The sequence below is a fragment of the Zonotrichia albicollis genome, chromosome 4, assembly GCF_047830755.1.
Source record: "Zonotrichia albicollis isolate bZonAlb1 chromosome 4, bZonAlb1.hap1, whole genome shotgun sequence".
In the NCBI taxonomy this organism is placed as follows: Eukaryota; Metazoa; Chordata; class Aves; order Passeriformes; family Passerellidae; genus Zonotrichia; species Zonotrichia albicollis.
The window spans coordinates 37,595,983-37,613,673 of record NC_133822.1 but is presented as its reverse complement, the minus strand read 5'-3'; the positions used below and the strand labels follow the sequence as shown (position 1 = coordinate 37,613,673).

At 38.5% G+C, this 17,691-nt stretch overlaps 1 protein-coding gene across 9 annotated transcripts in view; it reads left to right on the top strand.

The window, feature by feature from the left end:
• The window catches only part of ANO4 (anoctamin 4), a 180,173-nt gene that overhangs the window by 153,717 nt on the left and 8,765 nt on the right, over positions 1-17,691 (top strand). For all 9 annotated transcript variants that reach the window (XR_001333186.3, XM_026798053.2, XM_026798049.2 and 6 more), the window contains 8 exons: positions 3,049-3,085; positions 5,476-5,587; positions 6,614-6,671; positions 9,415-9,512; positions 11,895-12,037; positions 13,037-13,189; positions 14,439-14,586; positions 17,038-17,157. Coding sequence is in view for 8 of the 9 variants with exons in the window: in XM_026798053.2 (XP_026653854.1) it covers positions 3,049-3,085; positions 5,476-5,587; positions 6,614-6,671; positions 9,415-9,512; positions 11,895-12,037; positions 13,037-13,189; positions 14,439-14,586; positions 17,038-17,157 (869 nt within the window). In the remaining variant the exon portion in view is untranslated. The remainder of the gene's footprint in view (positions 1-3,048; positions 3,086-5,475; positions 5,588-6,613; positions 6,672-9,414; positions 9,513-11,894; positions 12,038-13,036; positions 13,190-14,438; positions 14,587-17,037; positions 17,158-17,691) is intronic.

Here is a 17,691-nt window from a genome sequence, read left to right as displayed (position 1 = left end):
AGAAGGTTTGAGCAGATGTGATTTGTTCCAGAGCTGTCCATGGCCTTTGCCAGCGTGCCTCGGAGACATGGCCTGGGTGCACTGCAATGGGGCTGGCAGCTGTTGTTGTGGGCTGGTTTGGAACCAGGCTTGGGACAAAGACAAAAATGGAATTTCTATGTGGCAACAGTCCCAGTAAGAGAGTAGAGCATAGATTAGATGGGAAATGAGTTCCGTCCTTCAACTGAGATGCTGATACTCCTGTATATTGCTCTGATAGCAATGTGTCTGCTCTTTGTTGCTCTTGGCAAGATGTGTATGGCCTTCCACTGTCAGGTTTTGTCAACTGACATTACAAAAATGCCTTTTAGGGGAAGGAGGGTTCAGCCTACAAACCAGGCAGGCACTGGAGCCAGAGTGTATCTCTGCCTACTCAACAGCAAGCATCCTCTGCAAACAGCTTGTTAGGCTTCCCTCCAGGAGATATGCTGATTTACTTCCTAGGGAAAAGATGAGATGTTATTTCAGGTCTGCTCATTTCCAAGGCTGGCTTAGAGAATTCTTTCTTCTCTATGCAGTATCCCAGCATTTCCATAATCTAAGAATTCTTTTTGACAGGTCCTTTTTTATATGGCAGGAAATTCCAAGGGTTTGCTGCAGGACTTTGATTCTTTCTTTGAAGAAGGAAGAAGGCAAGACTGGATTAGTGACTAAAACAGTCTATCCAGTACTGTTGTTTTTCCTATGTTTTCCCTTAGGTGGAACTATAGGCTGAGAAAGGACCGAAAAGAGGAAGCTGATTTTCTGTCTGAGATTGTACTGAGGGCTCTCTTCTTTTATGTTATTTTTATTTTATTGGGGTTTGTCTCTAGCTTTGAGGGATTTTCTTTACTCTACATAGAGCACACAATAAACATAAAAGAAAAATATTGAAAACTATACATATATATCTATGCCAGTGCAACATCCATTTTCAAGCTCTCAGCGTAAGTCATTGTATATGCAGTGAAGCAGCAAGAAAGAAATGTTGCACAAATGAAATTTCTTCATTCCCAAAGAGTTTAACAGCTCTGAGATTTTTCTTTTAAATAGCGGAAGACTGCTTGAAGGTGCCTTTTGAGAAACTTTGTTTTACTTCTTAAAATTATCAATAAGTGGAGCACTGCAAAGATGGATTTCTCTAGCCTCACACTCTTCACCATTCAATAAACACCACTGGATCTGGATATAGCTCATGGAAGAACAAGATCCACAAATATGAAACTGCAGGAGTTTTTCAAAGGAAGGTTTTAGGAACATAATCCCTTGCTGTCCGTGATGAATTAATGTAGTTTACTGAAGGGCAATTGTGGGATTTCTTTTGGGAGAAGAAAAATCCCCAGAAGCAATTCAGGTAGTAGAATCCTGCATGAACTGTGATTCAAGAAAAGCGCCGGAAGAGCAAGGAAAGATACAGTAATAAAACCAGAGCAGGCCAAGATGTGCATAGCAGTAGAGAATTCACTGCTAGAAGACTTGAAAACCAGCAGTGATTTTGATACAAGTTGACAGCCTCTCAAAGCATCGGGGGAAAGGTCTAGACCACAAGTAAATTCCAGACCAGATATTCTGAGCACACAACAAAACAAAGTGACCCTCAAGCATCATGTCTCTCAGATAGTCTTGCAGCCTGGCCTGGAAACAATCAGTAGCTTTACCTAGGCTATGCAAAACTGTTAATTACAGTAATATTGCCCATGGAAAATATGAACAGAGAACAGAATATGATCCCAAACAGGGTCCCTTGAGGGTAGTAGTGATAAACGACAGTAGCAGACAATTAGATCCAAACATTGTTAACAGAATCTCTACCGCAATCTTACTGTTCCAAATGGAATAGCAACAAATTGAAGTTTTAATAAACCCTTCTGTAGAGCAGTGAACAAAACCACACTCCCTGCTGGGATCAGGGCATTAATGACCCAGACATTTAGCACGTTTACAGTTGCCCTTAAGAGATGCTTTTAAACCCAGAAGAAACTACCTTTGTCATTACTTGAAACAAAACCATTTAGTCCAAAGGCAGTGGAAAACTATTCTAAGCATGAAGTGGTTGTTAACATGGATGAGAGATTTCAGGATGACTTCAGCTCTGAAGCAGGCAGTTTGATCTGTAAACAATACATAACTCAATTTAAGCAAGAGATTCTAGGGATAACTGCAAATAAAAAGCAACTTTGCTGATATGCACTGTAGGAGTAAGTCAATACTTGAGCTTGAAATATGAGAGGCTTTGTATTCCTGCAGGCATCAGTGAGAGTTAAGGACATTTAGCAATTTGTAGGAATAGGCTACAGACTCCTTTAAAGCAAATGGTAATAATTGTATTAATTTACTCTAATACTGATGGTGTTGGTGATGTAGTTAATAGGTTCAAAACTCCTTTGCAAATACTGATTGTGAAAACCCTCCAAGTTAGTTTTTTAATCTTAACAAAGTTTGGAGTCTTCTGGAGGGCTTGAGAGTATGGTACTTGAAAGTGCAGAAAGTACCACTTAGGATTTAGAAAAATGACACTGGCTCAGACTAAGAAATGTGTCTGGTGGTGGGGATTACTAAAGATTTTCTCTGAAGTAAGAGAAAGTAAAACACTGTCCCCCCAGTGTTTTTCCTCTCAGCACCAAAGTGCCAAGCAAAATCAAAAAGCCCCAAATAAACAACATATCAAACATACCATAGCATGCTCTTCTAGAGTGATTTTTCCCTTGTGAGGTGAATGTTCCATAAGTAACTAAAACAAAAATCTCAGTCATGCTGTTGTTCTTTCCTTTTTGGAAAAGTTCTATCACCCTTTTTCACTCTGTATATAAAATAGGGACAATGACAGCATTTCTTCTCCATATATTATGGATGAGCATTAGATATGAAAACTTTACTCTTTCTTGTTTGATTATACCATTGCTGTATTATTATGTAGTTTTATTGTCATTATCAGAACATCACAGAAATCATCTGCATGTCACATTTAACATGTTCTCTCCATTTTTGAGCCAGCCATGTAACTAAGAGGCTGATTCTTCTCTGTTACAGCTGTATGAAAAAGTTGCTCTTTTCCTGACAAATTTAGGTAAGTAATGTTAAATATAAAATTGAATAATATTGTACTTATTTATTGGTCCATAGACCATGATAAAATTCAAAATGTCTGCATAAATATGAAAAATCCTAATTAATTTACAATCTATAGGAATTAATGTTTTTCTCATGTTAGTAAAAAGAAAGTATATAAACTGAACTACTGTGCCATGCAACCTGTGGTGACAGCAATCATCCACCTTTGTTCTTGTTTCTACCCCCTACCATCTAAGAATGTAAACAAACCGTTTACTATAAATACATGTAAAATTTTTACCTTGGAAGAAAAGACATGAGTTTTTGGACAAACTTAGTACTCACAACCTCCAGGGTTTGTAAACATGGAAAAGGGGAGCCACTTCTGGAAAACAAATTCATAGCGTGAAACTGAGGTGCTGATTGGCTATCAAACATCTGCCTTTAAGAAGGGCAGTAAGGAGGGAAAATGACTAGGTGAATCATCAACTCTACCTACACTAAACTACATGATGTTCTAAATTTCAGTGATCCTTTCAGCTCACTTGCAAAGGCAGCCTTTATGCTAGAGCAAAGAAATGTTTTCTAAGGAGAGCATCCACTGTCCATGGGGTAGCAACAGGCTGTCATTCATATACCCATGGCTCAGACAGGATCTGTGGAGATCCTGATATATTATCCTGATATATTTGGAAGATTGCAGTAGTTGGGGACAATGGGCAAGGGCTCCTTAGTGTCAAGAAGCCTGAAATGAGACTCTGGCTGAAGGCCTGTTAAGCAAACCATATTATTGCACATATACAAGTGGTTTGAGGAGGTTATTTTGAGCTCTTGAAAACCTATGCACATTGATGACGCTCAGTAAATTATTTTGGACCAGACGGACAGATTTTTATGCTTTGATGCTCAAAGGAAACAACTGATTTTAGCTTCTCACAGGGCTCTTCTACATCTGTGTAGAAAAGAATTCTATTCATTTCTTAGTAAACTGAGAGTCCTCATTTGTATGCTGTAATTTTAAAATATTTTTGCTATCCTGTATCCATGGACAAGATATCGGCTAGCTACAGCTGGGAAATATGACTTTCAAGTTTGTGAATTGTACAAGCTATATCCTGACAGCCTGGGAACAGACAGTAAGATATATTCTAGAGACCTTGAAGCTTGATTACTTTCTGTTAGGTTGTCATCAAGGTAGGTCTGCTTTTTGCAGAAAGCACTTGTATGAAAATTCAGCAGGTCAAGTTTTTTTGATCCTGTTCAGATGGTTTTGTGATTTTTATTCTGGTGGCCTAAGGAACTGATTTGATTTGAATTATCTTTATCAGTGTAATAAGCTCAAAGTAGAACTGGCAGCCAAAGTACATTGAAGACATTGAGGATGTCCTTCTTCAGCTTTTGCATGACCTTTTTCAGAATTCACACCGGTGCTCCTCCAGAGCATCACCATTATCTCTGATGGGCATGTGAGCAAAGCTTCAGCTGCAGCAGCCTTGTTATAGTCAAAATTGTCCTTCCTGCAGACTGACATCTAATGAAAGGGCAGCTCCAAGTAAAGAGAATCAAGTTTATTGCTTTTTCTGTACTTCTAGTACTTTACTGGAAGCTGCTTGGGAAGCAGTATATGATTACTATCATGATACTCAGAATCACCATGAGTAACTCCACTTCTCTAATTACTCCTGTTCACATCAATGGTCAGCTAACAACCAGCTCCTGCCAGCTGGAAAGTAGTTCCAGACTATGGAACTGGTGTGTTGGCATGGACATTGTTTTGTTAACTTCTGTCTTGATATTTCTTGAGATGGAGACTAAGGGAACAGTACCCCAAGGCAAGAATATGTCTTTCCCTTTCCTGTTTGCCTTAGCCCAACCACTGAAAAATATTTTTTCTTGGATTTGTGACAAGCTCCCTGGGACAAGGAAGGGGAGTCTTGCAGTGGCACTCCTCTGATATATGTGGGCAAAGCCATGAAACAGAATTATCAGGAGGATTTTCTTCAGTTCAGAGTGGCATCTCTATCAAAAAGGTATTTAAATAGCTTTGGTGGAGTGGCAATGTCATTTTGGTAGGATGCAGAAAATTATACAAGAGAAGAGCCTGAGCCTGTAAAGACCACTTAAATACAGGTGAGATGTTTAATATACACATTACCTTGACCCCTTTCTTACAGTCTCAGGGGAACATACATATATATGCAGACACCAGAATAGATTTCTAAGTCTCTATAAGCTCACTTGCTGAATCCTGCTTCTGGTTACAATTTCCTCTGCCAGGTTATATTTTGAAAACATCAGGCTAATTTACAAATATATTGCCAGCTCTTATAGGTGTGTGCAGCCTTTGTGCCAAGGGAAATTGATAATCTGAATAAGCTTCTGAAACTCTGATCATTTTCTTCACAGAGCAGCCTCGTACGGAATCGGAGTGGGAGAACAGCTTCACTCTGAAAATGTTTCTTTTTCAGTTTGTCAATCTGAACAGCTCTACCTTTTATATAGCATTCTTCCTTGGAAGGTAGGATTGATGTCTGCACACTCATGTGCAAAATGAAGTAGAGAGAAGAAATAAAATTGTTTGTAATGAAACAAAATGGACCACATTATCACACATATCAAAATGCAAATTCCAGCAGAACAGATTGCAGTTTTATACTCCTTTCAAAAGCCCAGAAACAGATGCAGTTTTCATTTCCTATCACCACATGGTCTCAATATTAACTTAACAATTTCACTATTGGAAACAGATGCATCTCACAATACTATACATGCAGGTCATTTCACTCTGGTTTTATGTGTGTTATTTGTACACATAAATAAAGGATAGGATAGGATAGGATAGTTCAGTTGGAAGGGACCTGCTCTGATTACATGATCTGAACTGTTAAGAGTGAGTTATGACCTATCATTTGGGGGGGTTTTGCACATATATATCTATGATATATATTGTATTTTTATTTTATATTTTATATACATGTATTTTGTGTATTTATGTGTCTATCTAAATATATATTATTTGTTTCTCTCTTTCTGGTAGTCTCCTAAAAAAAAGACCTCCTTTTTAGTAGAGAAGTTTTGAGTAGAAGAATCCATTAGTATGGATTATTTGCATATGGGAAAACTTTGGGGCAAAACACAGGAGAATAGTTAGAAAATTATGTTTTTTACCTAAAACTAAAATTTTCACTGATTTCACAGGAAGGCAGACATCACAGAGCATTTTGTGTTGTGAGGAAATGGACTGGCAGTTGAAAGCCATTTTCCTAACTGACGTGAGCAGTTTTAGTCAGATTTTCCCTCTGCTCTGCCTATGTTGAATATCCAACAGCAGAGTATTGGTATTGAAATAAAACTGAAGCAAAAACATCCGTAGTCCTCCCTGAGGATTATTCCAGGAATACCCATAAAACTTTTTACAGCATAACATCTTTTATAGCTACACCAGTCACATTAACACCAGATTAAAATTAGAGTGTGAACTTTCTTGTACTACTGTGAACAGACTGCTGACACAACATAGTTAATCTGTATTCCTGTGTTAAAGATTTACAGGACACCCTGGTGCCTACCTAAGGCTGATAAACCGGTGGAGGCTGGAAGAGGTGAGTGTTTGATAACTGCATGCTGATTGATCTGCTGCCCTCAGATGCCATGGATGCAATCAGAGGCAGACACAGAAATCTGCCCAGGCAGTTTTGAGTGTCTTATTGGGTCTTCAGTTGCTGTCTAACTCCCTACTATTGACACTACCTTCTGCTACAAACACATCTACATATTTATTTATATATATATATATATATATATATATATTTCCTTTTCAATGCTAGCAGTTCTAGTGTTGCCATCACATTCAAACAGTGGTATCAGATGGTTTAAAGGTTCGTCACATTGGAAATATTTTATCCTTGGAATGAATCAAAATCAAATATGAATCTGACAACTTTTTACTTTAACAAAAAATCCTTTCTTCTCAGCTTTTCTAGCCTTGCAGACCAGAGAGCTAAAATAATAAAGTAATGAATTAAAAATCCAGACACATAAAATGTATGTGAAATTTGACCAAAACAACTAAACAAACAAGTGACTGGCATAATGTCTCATGTCTATAAAATTGAATTAATATGAAAAGCAATGAGAGTTTGGCTTTGCAAGTTACTCAAGGACCATTTCCATTTTATTTCTTTTTTTAAATAAATACATTCAGAATTCAAAACCCATTGGACAGTTATAGGAGGTGAAAAGAAGCAGTTTCTGGACCAGTAATTTACTTTCCAGTGCTGCTATGTGCACACTGAAATCTCGTGGTTTCTGTCCTGCTTCACAGATGAATAATTGAAACAGCTTTGCACATAAATGACAAATGGTAAGTGGAAAATGCCTGCCAGCTTGAATTTTCAAACACATCTGGATACATAAATATTTTGGTTAATAAAGGCCATTCAAATATTAGCAAAACAAACAATAGTATTTGAATTTTAATAATAACATCTCAATTTTGTAGAGAATCCTGTCAGTTCAAGGGAAGAATCCTAGATAAATGGGCTGACAGAATTTTGTTTAACATCCCTCCAAAACCTATCTGGGGCTGAGCTGACTTGCTGCTGTCAAAGGAAAACAGCTCTGATCTTCCTTCCTCACCCTGAGGCTTGCTCCTTCCTCTTCCTCTGCCTTGGTTCTCACTTGTCCAGCCCTGTGAGGAGCCTATTCAGTTCCCTGTATCAGCAGTGAACTTCCTTTTTCTGGCTGAATCAATCTTCTGCTGATTCAGTGGGCTGATTCATTTCACAGAGGGATCAGAGAACATGGAAAGAAACTAATCTTTCTGCAGGAGAAGAGATGGAAGGAAAAGAGAACCAGCTTTGTGAGGAAAGTGCAACAGTGAGGTGTTACAGGTTGGGTCAGTTGCTGGTGGAAGCTACTCTGAGTAGTCCCTGTTTGGCTTTTCTCAGAGAAAAAAAGAGTCTAATGATAAAAAATAGTCTAATAATAAAAAATTTATTGACTGTATCTCTGCTAGGTCTTATTAGAAATAACCTGCTTTAGAATACCATGTCCAGATATCCCTCCAATACCCCTCTCTTCACCTGTCGAATTTTGCCAAGTCTAAGACATTTAGTTACACTAGTCCAGTGTCCATGGACATGCTCAGACCACAGTTTATATATTATTGATGTTATGGTTGTAACATTGCTGCTACTTCGTTAACACTGCACCCACCTCTCTCAGGGTATATTCATTTAAGCAAGTGATTCCTTAAACCAGAAGGATGATGATTGAGTAATAATGACAGAGAAGTTAAAAACAAACAAACAAACAAAACCCCCAACCCAAAACAAAAACAAAACAAAACAACAACAACAAAACAAACACACACACAAAAAAAACCAAACCCAGAAACAACAACAAAACCAACCCTGTCACTCTGTTAATCTAAAGAGATGGTAAATTAGGTCAGCAGAAACCTCAGCAGTGATCCATGTTCTGAGAGCTGGATGATGAAGTACGTATAAGTAATTAATGTCTCATTTTATTCCAGGTCATAACTAATTTTTCTCCCTAAAAGTTAGAGAGAAATAATTCCAGTTCTGGGACAGTGATTTGTTTGACTTATCTGTACTACCCAAAATTGTAAAATACGGTTTGAATGACACTGTTTGGATCTGCAAAGTAGAAAACTTTTCATGCCTTTCTGTTTTTCCAATACTAGATAAAAAATTACCTAAATTTGTACTATCTGAAGATCTCTCCCAAAAGCAGCACCACTGCTTCAGGGTCTGGAGCCACTGCTAAAGCAAGCAAGCACTCAGCAAGAATCACTAAGAATTGTTGCTCAGCAGTGAGAGATTTTTAGTTCTTTGAGAAGAGAACAGCTTTGCATGGTCTATTCAGTCATAGATGTTAAATAGTACTCAATTAATAGTTCTAGGTCTATCCTCTAGGCATAAACTATTTGGTTTATGTGGAGCCAGGAGGAATTTTCTCTTCATTCTTTGACTTGATGCACAGTCACCCTGCCCACAAGCAATTGAAATCAATGGAGAAACTTGGTGGCCTTTGCCCCTGCCCTGCCCACAGCTGCACAGCACATTAGAAGCACTGCTGTGAAAACTGCAATGGTTTCAGCTGACTCTGACCTCTGCAGAGATTTAGGTGATAAGCTTAAAATGCTGACAGCATAATACAGTGTCATCTGTTCCCATGAGTTTACACTTCTTTAAAAAATAAGGAGAATACATTTAATTCCTTTTTAGTAAATGATCCAGTACCATTTCTAGCATTTAATAAATGCTTTAAAACTCAGCATAATTCCTGTTTAACAGTTTGTTTCTTTTTTTTTTCCTGTAGTGCCACCCTAGTGGATGCCTTATTGATCTCTGTATGCAAATGGGCATTATAATGGTGTTAAAGCAGACATGGAATAATTTCATGGAATTGGGATATCCGTAAGTAAATATAATACCTGTGCTTCCATAGGTCACAGAATATTAAGTTTTTGTTTTCCTTATCACCAGTTAATAAAGGCAAGATGCAGTAATCATTACAACAGAAAATCTCCCCAAGGATACAGAACTCCAGATATACAGGTGATGTTTGGGGCTTTTTTCCAGACTGGACACAGTTTGCAGAAGTGAAAGTGTAATATAAATATTAACAAATAAGTAATACGCGGGAAGTACTTTATTTTGTTAAATTGTATTCTATGTTCTTAAACTCCTTAAAAATTACTGTGTGACTACTATGTTGTTTACATTAAAAATATTATATGTATAATTTCTTAGCTATATTAGTAAGTTCTGAATTCTGTTTCTTGTTGGGTGATAAAAGATGTTTGAAAAAGCAGGTGTGAGCTAGAAAAAATCCACTACTGGCACATGCACTCTGAAAGATAGAAAAATGCACTGACTGGTATGTAGACAAGTTCGCTTGTGATTTTCAAGATAACATGAAGCTGTGCCCTAGCTAAAAGGTTGGCAATTACTGATTTCCTATTGGTTCATTCCTTATTGATTAGTGTTTAATGAGCATGTTTAATATGATTAATATAGGTTTAACAAGATCAGTGTAGTTGATGTTAGAGAGAGTGTGGATGGTCATCAAGGGCAATTAGCAAGAGTGAAAATCTAAGAGAGAGCTGACACTGTCAGGAAGTTTGCCCTTGCAAAGTTCAGAGGGATTTGCTATTTCTCCATCCTTCCGGGCCCAGCACTCCTTGTCAGTATTTTGCAGCTGTTAGGGCTGCAGGGATTAATTGGGATGGGCAGGAGGCAACAGTAGCAGCATTGATCCTTCTCTTTCCATTCCCTACACTTTTGTCAATTTTCATTAGAACTCTCTGCTTTCTATTAATACAGATTTTGAAACTTAACAAAGAGCACAGAAGAGAAATAAAAGAAGGTGCTTGATAGAGATAGGAGGAGATTGTTTAGGAACAAGTGGTTTAATAGGAATTAACTGCTTCAGGTGAAATGAATATTCTCTTCAGAATCACAAGGAAAACCACAATGTAAAAGACACAGTCACAACACTGTGAAAAACTTCAGCTTATTCTGATGAGAGATGTGTTTGCTCTCCAGACCCTTCAGTCCATCTTCTAGCCCTGAAATGCTGCAAGCAGATGCAATTCGTTTCTGTGTGAAAAACACCTTTCTGCTAAGAGCTTGATGGCAGCCAACATAATGTGGATGGCCAGAGGACTTGGAGGCAGCCCTGCAATCTGTACCTAAATTCAGCTGAACTACACTCAGTTTCACCTACACTTCTTTAAGACAGGAAAAGCTGTAGTCTTCCTGATAAATTACGTAAATAGAAAAATAATCTTTGAGATTCAAGAAAACAAGCAGCTGTCCAAACCCTTACCCAAATCTAAAGACTGTTTGCAGTCACTTTGCACCATTCACAGACCAGACCAGGCCACTGTGAGGGCAAGAAGTCAAGCATTGTCAGGAAAAGGACTGAATTATTTGGGTGATCTATCATGCTTTTTCTTACTGAGACAAAGTGGCCAACCACAACATCAGAGAAAATCTGACATTGTGATGAACATCTGTCATTTGGGGTTTTTTTCTCTCTACTGTAACTCTTATCTAGTGTCCTTTGATTGCCATACCAGTGCAACTTCCTGAAAAGATGTTTGTTTCAGATGTGAGAATTCATCTTACTTTTAGCTCACTGCCTTTCTCAGTGCTCTTACACATGCATTTCTTTGGGAACAGTACAGGTTGATTACAGTACAGGTCCCCCATTTCTTGAGATGGAGGTAGCTCCTATTTCAGCCATCCATCTCTCAGCCACCATGGTAGTTCAGACATTTCTTTCTGCCTCGTTCTCCTCTGAATATTGGCTGCAGACACCGTTCAGGGTTGCCTTTTCCCTCCCAGGGTTGCCCAGAGACTGTCACCCTGCACTCTCCGGAGCCATGCAGAGATGCTGGGTCGCGCACAGAGGAAAGAATCAAGCAGCATTACCACTCTTATTTACTGAGCTCAGCTACCTCCACACAGCATTGCATTCTGCCATATAAACAAACCACCAAGTGACTTGCCATTCTGTGCAGAGAAAAATAAGTAAATAAATAATGAAAATATGTCAAAATTCTTTCATTGTTTTAACAACATAGAGGCTGGGTTTACAGCTCATCAGCTGCATCTGTTTTCACATCTATTATGCTGTGTCATCATCCACATGTATTACTAATGCTCAATTTTCCTGTACATTGGGAAATAAATTTTGCGGGATATGTTGTGCCCACTTAAGCTCTTCCAGTTTGGTGACAAATAGCCATTCGTATTCTTTACTTTGTTTCTTTTATTTAATTTAAAATGTAGGCTAATTCAAAATTGGTGGACCAGGAGGAAGCTACGGCAAGAGTATGGCACACAGGGAAAAACAAGGTTCCCACAGTGGGAAAAGGACTACAATCTGCAGCCTATGAATGCTTATGGACTCTTTGATGAATACCTAGAAATGAGTATGGCTCTAACCTTCATTGTCTCTCTTTCACTATATTTTAATGTTGTTGGTGTTTTGTTGATGTGGGCTGGTGAATTCTTTTAATTATCACTACATGAAGCTAAGGAGACTGCAAAAAGGTTTTCATTCTCACAGGTCAGGTGAGGAATGGGAGTCAGTTTTTAAGAACCAAACCAATGTAGTTAAAAACACTGCTGATGGTTTGCAAACCTCCCATCTATGAAAAATTTCCCATTCTGGATTTGTTTTTCCAAACCAGAGCCCAGTTCTTTATCTGCATAAATTTCTGAAGAACTTTGCTGTTATTTTCTAAAGAAAGTTGTCTTGTGTTTTTCCTTTGAAGTGCATGGTACAGACCAGCATGCTTATTTATGTTTAAAATCCTCCCTCATTTACTACCTCACATTAACAAAGTAACTTGCTGCCAAGAAGGCATTGCTCTATCCAGATGAGAGAGGAGAATAACTGCTCTAAAAAAGATATTAAAAAAACATGAACTTTTGCCCTATGTGACTGAACTGCATATGTCATGATTGTTTTTTTCCTTTTCTGTCTCACACAATGCTTTTCAAATTAATGGGAAATCTGATACTCTGAAAACCTACCTCTAGAAACTTAAACATAATTTCAAACTGTTTTCCATCTGAACTATTAAAAGGAATGTATTCATCCCTAATCTTTGCAAATATTGAGAGATCCTAGTTGATGCTGGAGTAAAAATGTCCCTTTCTAAAAGCACAGTTTGTCCCCTTCAGAACTTCATTCCAAATTACAAAATTCAAATAGTGCTGTCCATTCCAGGGGCTTTTTATCCTTTCTTCTAACTTTTGACAAGGACTTGCTGTAAAAGTGCCAGTAGATTATTATATAGTATGACATATAAGAATTGTCTGTATATTTTGTACATATTGCTTATTTGCATACACTGTTTGGTATCTTAGACCTTAGGATTGCATCCTAACAGTTATTCTGTAATATTTCCTTTTTTTCCCCCCAGTTCTTCAGTTTGGGTTCACAACCATTTTTGTGGCAGCTTTTCCACTGGCACCACTTCTGGCCTTACTAAACAATATTATTGAAATTCGGCTTGATGCTTACAAATTTGTCACTCAGTGGAGAAGGCCTTTAGCTTCAAGAGCCAAAGATATAGGTGAGCTCTTTGTTAAGAGGTGTTTGTTATATATGTGTTTTATTTGTCAAAGCTTTGACCACTTCAAGAGCAGATTAAGGTATTTTCAGTCATATTCCCAATTAGTAATAAACCCCTTGATTGTTAAAAAAAACTTAAAGTATCTGATGCCAATCTACTTATACAATTAATAGTCTATATTGGAAAATGTCTTTTAGTGATTTTCTGGAGGACTTAACAGCCAAGGTGTAAAGTGATCAGTGTTCTCTGCAGGTGCCTTGTTGTAGCAGATACAGATACTGTGCAAACACCTAATGCTGCTCAACTTGAATATAATAACCAGGGAGACCAGATGAAATACAAAAGTCAAGTTAAAGTGGCCACCATCCTGTAAGGAACCTGTGTGATTTGTATTTACCTGGCTGAAACCAAGCTCCCCTGTGACTCAGGGGTCGTGCCCACTGGGTCCCTGGTGGGTCAGACAGGGTGGGTCTGGATCCCAGCACACAACTTGCTCTCAGAGAGTCACACCTGCATTGCTAAACACAAGGTCCACACAACATGAGGCCACACACACGTTGCCAAGGATCTCTGAACTTATTTTGGCTACAAAGCTCTTCTGTCCTTGCAGTATGCAAAAGCACAACACCTTTAGGAAGAACTCAAAAACAAATTCATCTGCCCAGCACTGAATCCCTGGTGTTTTCAGAGGGGCAAATAGGAAACCTCAGTAACTTAACCAACAATATTGCAAAAATCCATAGCCCACACCAAGAAATAGCAGAAGCTCAGGCTTTGTGCTCTTAGAATGTTCTACCATGTACCTAAAGTCTGTGTCTGATTAAAGCTTTGAATGAGAACAGTGTGGGTTCTGGCACAAGCCTGGACATCAGCCGTGCATGGTGTACACTACAGACATAATTTGTAAAAAAACCAGTTCTATAATGTAATTATTAGAAGCACAGAAGAATACCTTTTTTTCATGTTGATTCAGATGTGATTTCTCAAAATAAATTGCATTCTGGCAAAGTTTCAGGGGCAATTCAATGCCTCATTAAATCAATGGGTATGTCTAACTTTCCTTTGGTGTGATTCACAGTGGTGAGGTCTCACTGTTCAATAAGAAAATTTATTTTTACTCAGTGACTCTTGGATAAAAACTACATAAAAATACCTTGTGCAGTGGGGGAAACTACTTCAGATCATGCAGTATTTCAGGCACTTTGGTTCTTGTTTTTCCTGGAGCAAACATGCTGTCCTTGTTGAACAGGCATCTGGTATGGGATCCTGGAAGGCATTGGAATTCTTTCTGTTATCACAAATGCATTTGTTATAGCAGTGACGTCAGATTTCATCCCTCGCCTTGTTTATGCTTACAAATATGGACCCTGTGCTGGCCAAGGAGAAGCAGGACAAAAGTAAGGCTTTTATTTTTTTGAGGGGGGAACAGATGTGCATGAAATCTCTTAGTACTTGAATAAATGCAGTATTACTGTTCTGATGCAATAGTACTTGAATAGATGCAGTATTACTATGTTGTGATTCCACTAAACCAAATGCATTGTTTGTGTTTAGGTAACAGGTACCAGATACCATAGGTACTGACGCTCTGCATACTCACAGAATGGGTTGCTGGGTGACTGTGATCCATGAGGTTACTTCATGCCAAACATGGCAGAGCTATTTCAGAGATTTTGTGTGTGTAAGAGGATGCTGCCCAAGCTGTACTTCCCAGCTGGTGGTACATGGATATAATCCTGTCTTTTTCTGAAGCAATGATGATACGAATCAGTAAAGAATTGTTGAGCAACCTAAACTTGTACACTGGGGGTTTTCCTGATGTAATATTCAGCATGTATTACTTTAAAAAGTAGTGTCTAGCAAGAGGAAGAAATTTCCAACTAATACATCTATATATACTCACAGAGGAAAGCAATTTGTTTTTCTTCTAAAACTAGAGTTAGATTAAATCTTCCAGGAGACATTTGTGATCTGAATCCCTGCTGCCTAAGTGGATTTTCTTTTAGTATTGCTAAACACTGAGATTATTTAAGCATGTGCACACTACCAGGAGGCATGAGATAGTTACTGCATGGCCACTTGTGAAATCCCAGCTGCTGGGCTCCAGGAAGGTCACTGCATCCAGCCAAACACAGACACAGTTTGCAAATGCTCTTGCAGTGCCATTAGCAAGGAGCCCTGCTGTGCAAAGAAACCCAGGCTAAAGAGTAGACAGGGACAGAGAGCTTGCATTCTGCTATTGGACATATGGCAGATTGATTTTTTTACTCCCTGCTGCAGAAAGTGAGTTCATCTGTTGCTGCTTCTTTGATATCTTTTGACTGTCAATACATTTAATCATACTGACAGAAGAAGGGTATCTGGTGTGGTAGCTCCTGATTAACAGACCTGCTAACTCCTGTCCTGCAAGGATTTGGGCATTTTAGCTGGAGCTAGGGAGGATGTTCTGTTTACTTTCATGGAGAGTTCAAATCCCTTCAGGGGCAAAGTGGTCTGGTGCCAGTTGTTCCTGAGCATGTGCCTCTGCTTGTGCCATTATAAAGATTTACAGGATACTGGGGCAATGTCAGCAACTCTTATTACTAAGGAAAGCATAAGGACAGATTTTCTCAGGACCATTGTGGATGAAAAACAACACCTTTAGAAATACTTCTCTTGGGACTCAAATATGACTCAGTGGCTTTGAAACAAGTTCTGCACAGGGGAAATTGTTTGGCTCACAGTTTGGCTTTTATCTTCTTTTCACAAACATCTAGCACAGTTTTTTCACACTTCTGCTTTCAGTGAATTTCTAGATGAGGCTGTCAGGTAGTAATATTTTGAAGGAGCTAACCTGTATTCAAACTGTTTATGTCAGCATTCTGAATAATGTTATTAGTAAGTACTGTTGCAAAAGCAGGAAGATATTCAGAAATCCACAGGAATAGTGAGTTTTCTCAGATTAAGGAGTGAAGACCCTCTGTTATTGAATAGCTTAAAAGAGAGAGGGATTCTTTTCTTTCAAAAACCATCTGTAGGTATTAGATCCATATGACACACAATGATACTAGAAAAATACTGGAATTAAATTAAGTTCCAAATGTAATCAGTATGGAGATAAAGCCAGATGGCGTTTGAAAATAATTTCTCAAAGACTGTAAAGTCCATATTTAGGAACACCCAACCCAAAACCAAAATCCCCCAACCCTTACTGTGCATTATACTCCCAACCAAGATAAGTAGTGTGCCTACCCTTACCTGGTTTTGGGCAGTGCAGCATGAACAGCACAACACATTTTGGCCAGATCTCTTCAGCTTTACTAACACAAACTTGTACCTTTTATTGAAACCCACAGGCCCTCAAAAGGGAACATAACTTCTCCTACTCAGTGTTCACTAAATTTTGCCTCACAGTGTTCAGTCATGCTGGGATCTTCTAGAACAGAGTTCCTCTGATTAACTGGGCATTTTCTAAAAAGATATTTTAAGTGTATTATCTTTCCATCTCATTTAGTGTCCCTTTGTGCTAGTACCATGAGTGTAACAGTGGGAATATTTTGATTATCTTCCTAACACTCCTCATTATTTTCTCTGCCCCTATTGTTCACCATTTAGGTGACTTTTCAAAAGTAACCAGTCCCAATCTTCACCATTCCTTCTTGCATAGAAATCTACCATTCCTTCACTTTGATTGTTCGTCTGACCTACTTTAGCATTTCTTTTATATTGCCTCAACATCCCTTTCAAATATTAATAAGCACCAAAATTGTACTTTTGGATTTTATGAAACCCGAAGGACATCCTCCTGGGTACAACAGTTAATGGAAAAACCTTGCTGTGTCCTACTGACAGGATTTTGTCCCCTCTAGGTGTATGGTTGGCTATGTTAATGCCAGTTTATCAGTATTTCTGGTGTCTGACTTTGAAAACCGTTCAGAGCCGACATCAAATGGAAGTGAATTCTCTGGTTCACCATTAAAATATTGCAGGTAAGTTTCTGGTTCAACATACTTCTCTGTTTTAGGACATTGAAATGGAGAAGCATCATAATAAATCTGGAGTTCAAACTAAATTTTAGAAGTTAAAAATTGAAAGTTTTAACTGTGCTGTTCAGGTTCATGCTCTCCTTGGTACTGCTTGGCTGTTACCTGCATGATTCCTTCCTCAGAGAAAAGAGAAGCCAAAAAGTTGGTATCTGGAGGGTGTTCCCAATGCAGGATTTTTATTGTGTCATGGCTTGACTCAGACACAATCATCATGGATAAATATGGTATCAAAGGGCCATAATAGGTGCCTAATTGCTTAGGGACCAGTGAGATCCAATTGTGATGAGATGATACCACAGGGCATGCACAGGAAGTCAAGGTTGCACAGGCGAGGCCGCCCTGAGGTATTTCACAGGTCTGACAGACATAAACAGGCTCTGTCATAAGCTGTCTTTACGAAACCTCAAATCCAGCCTTTCCAAATTGTGGAATTGGTAATGTGTTTATGTCATTGCTTACGGGTGTAATTATTAGTAA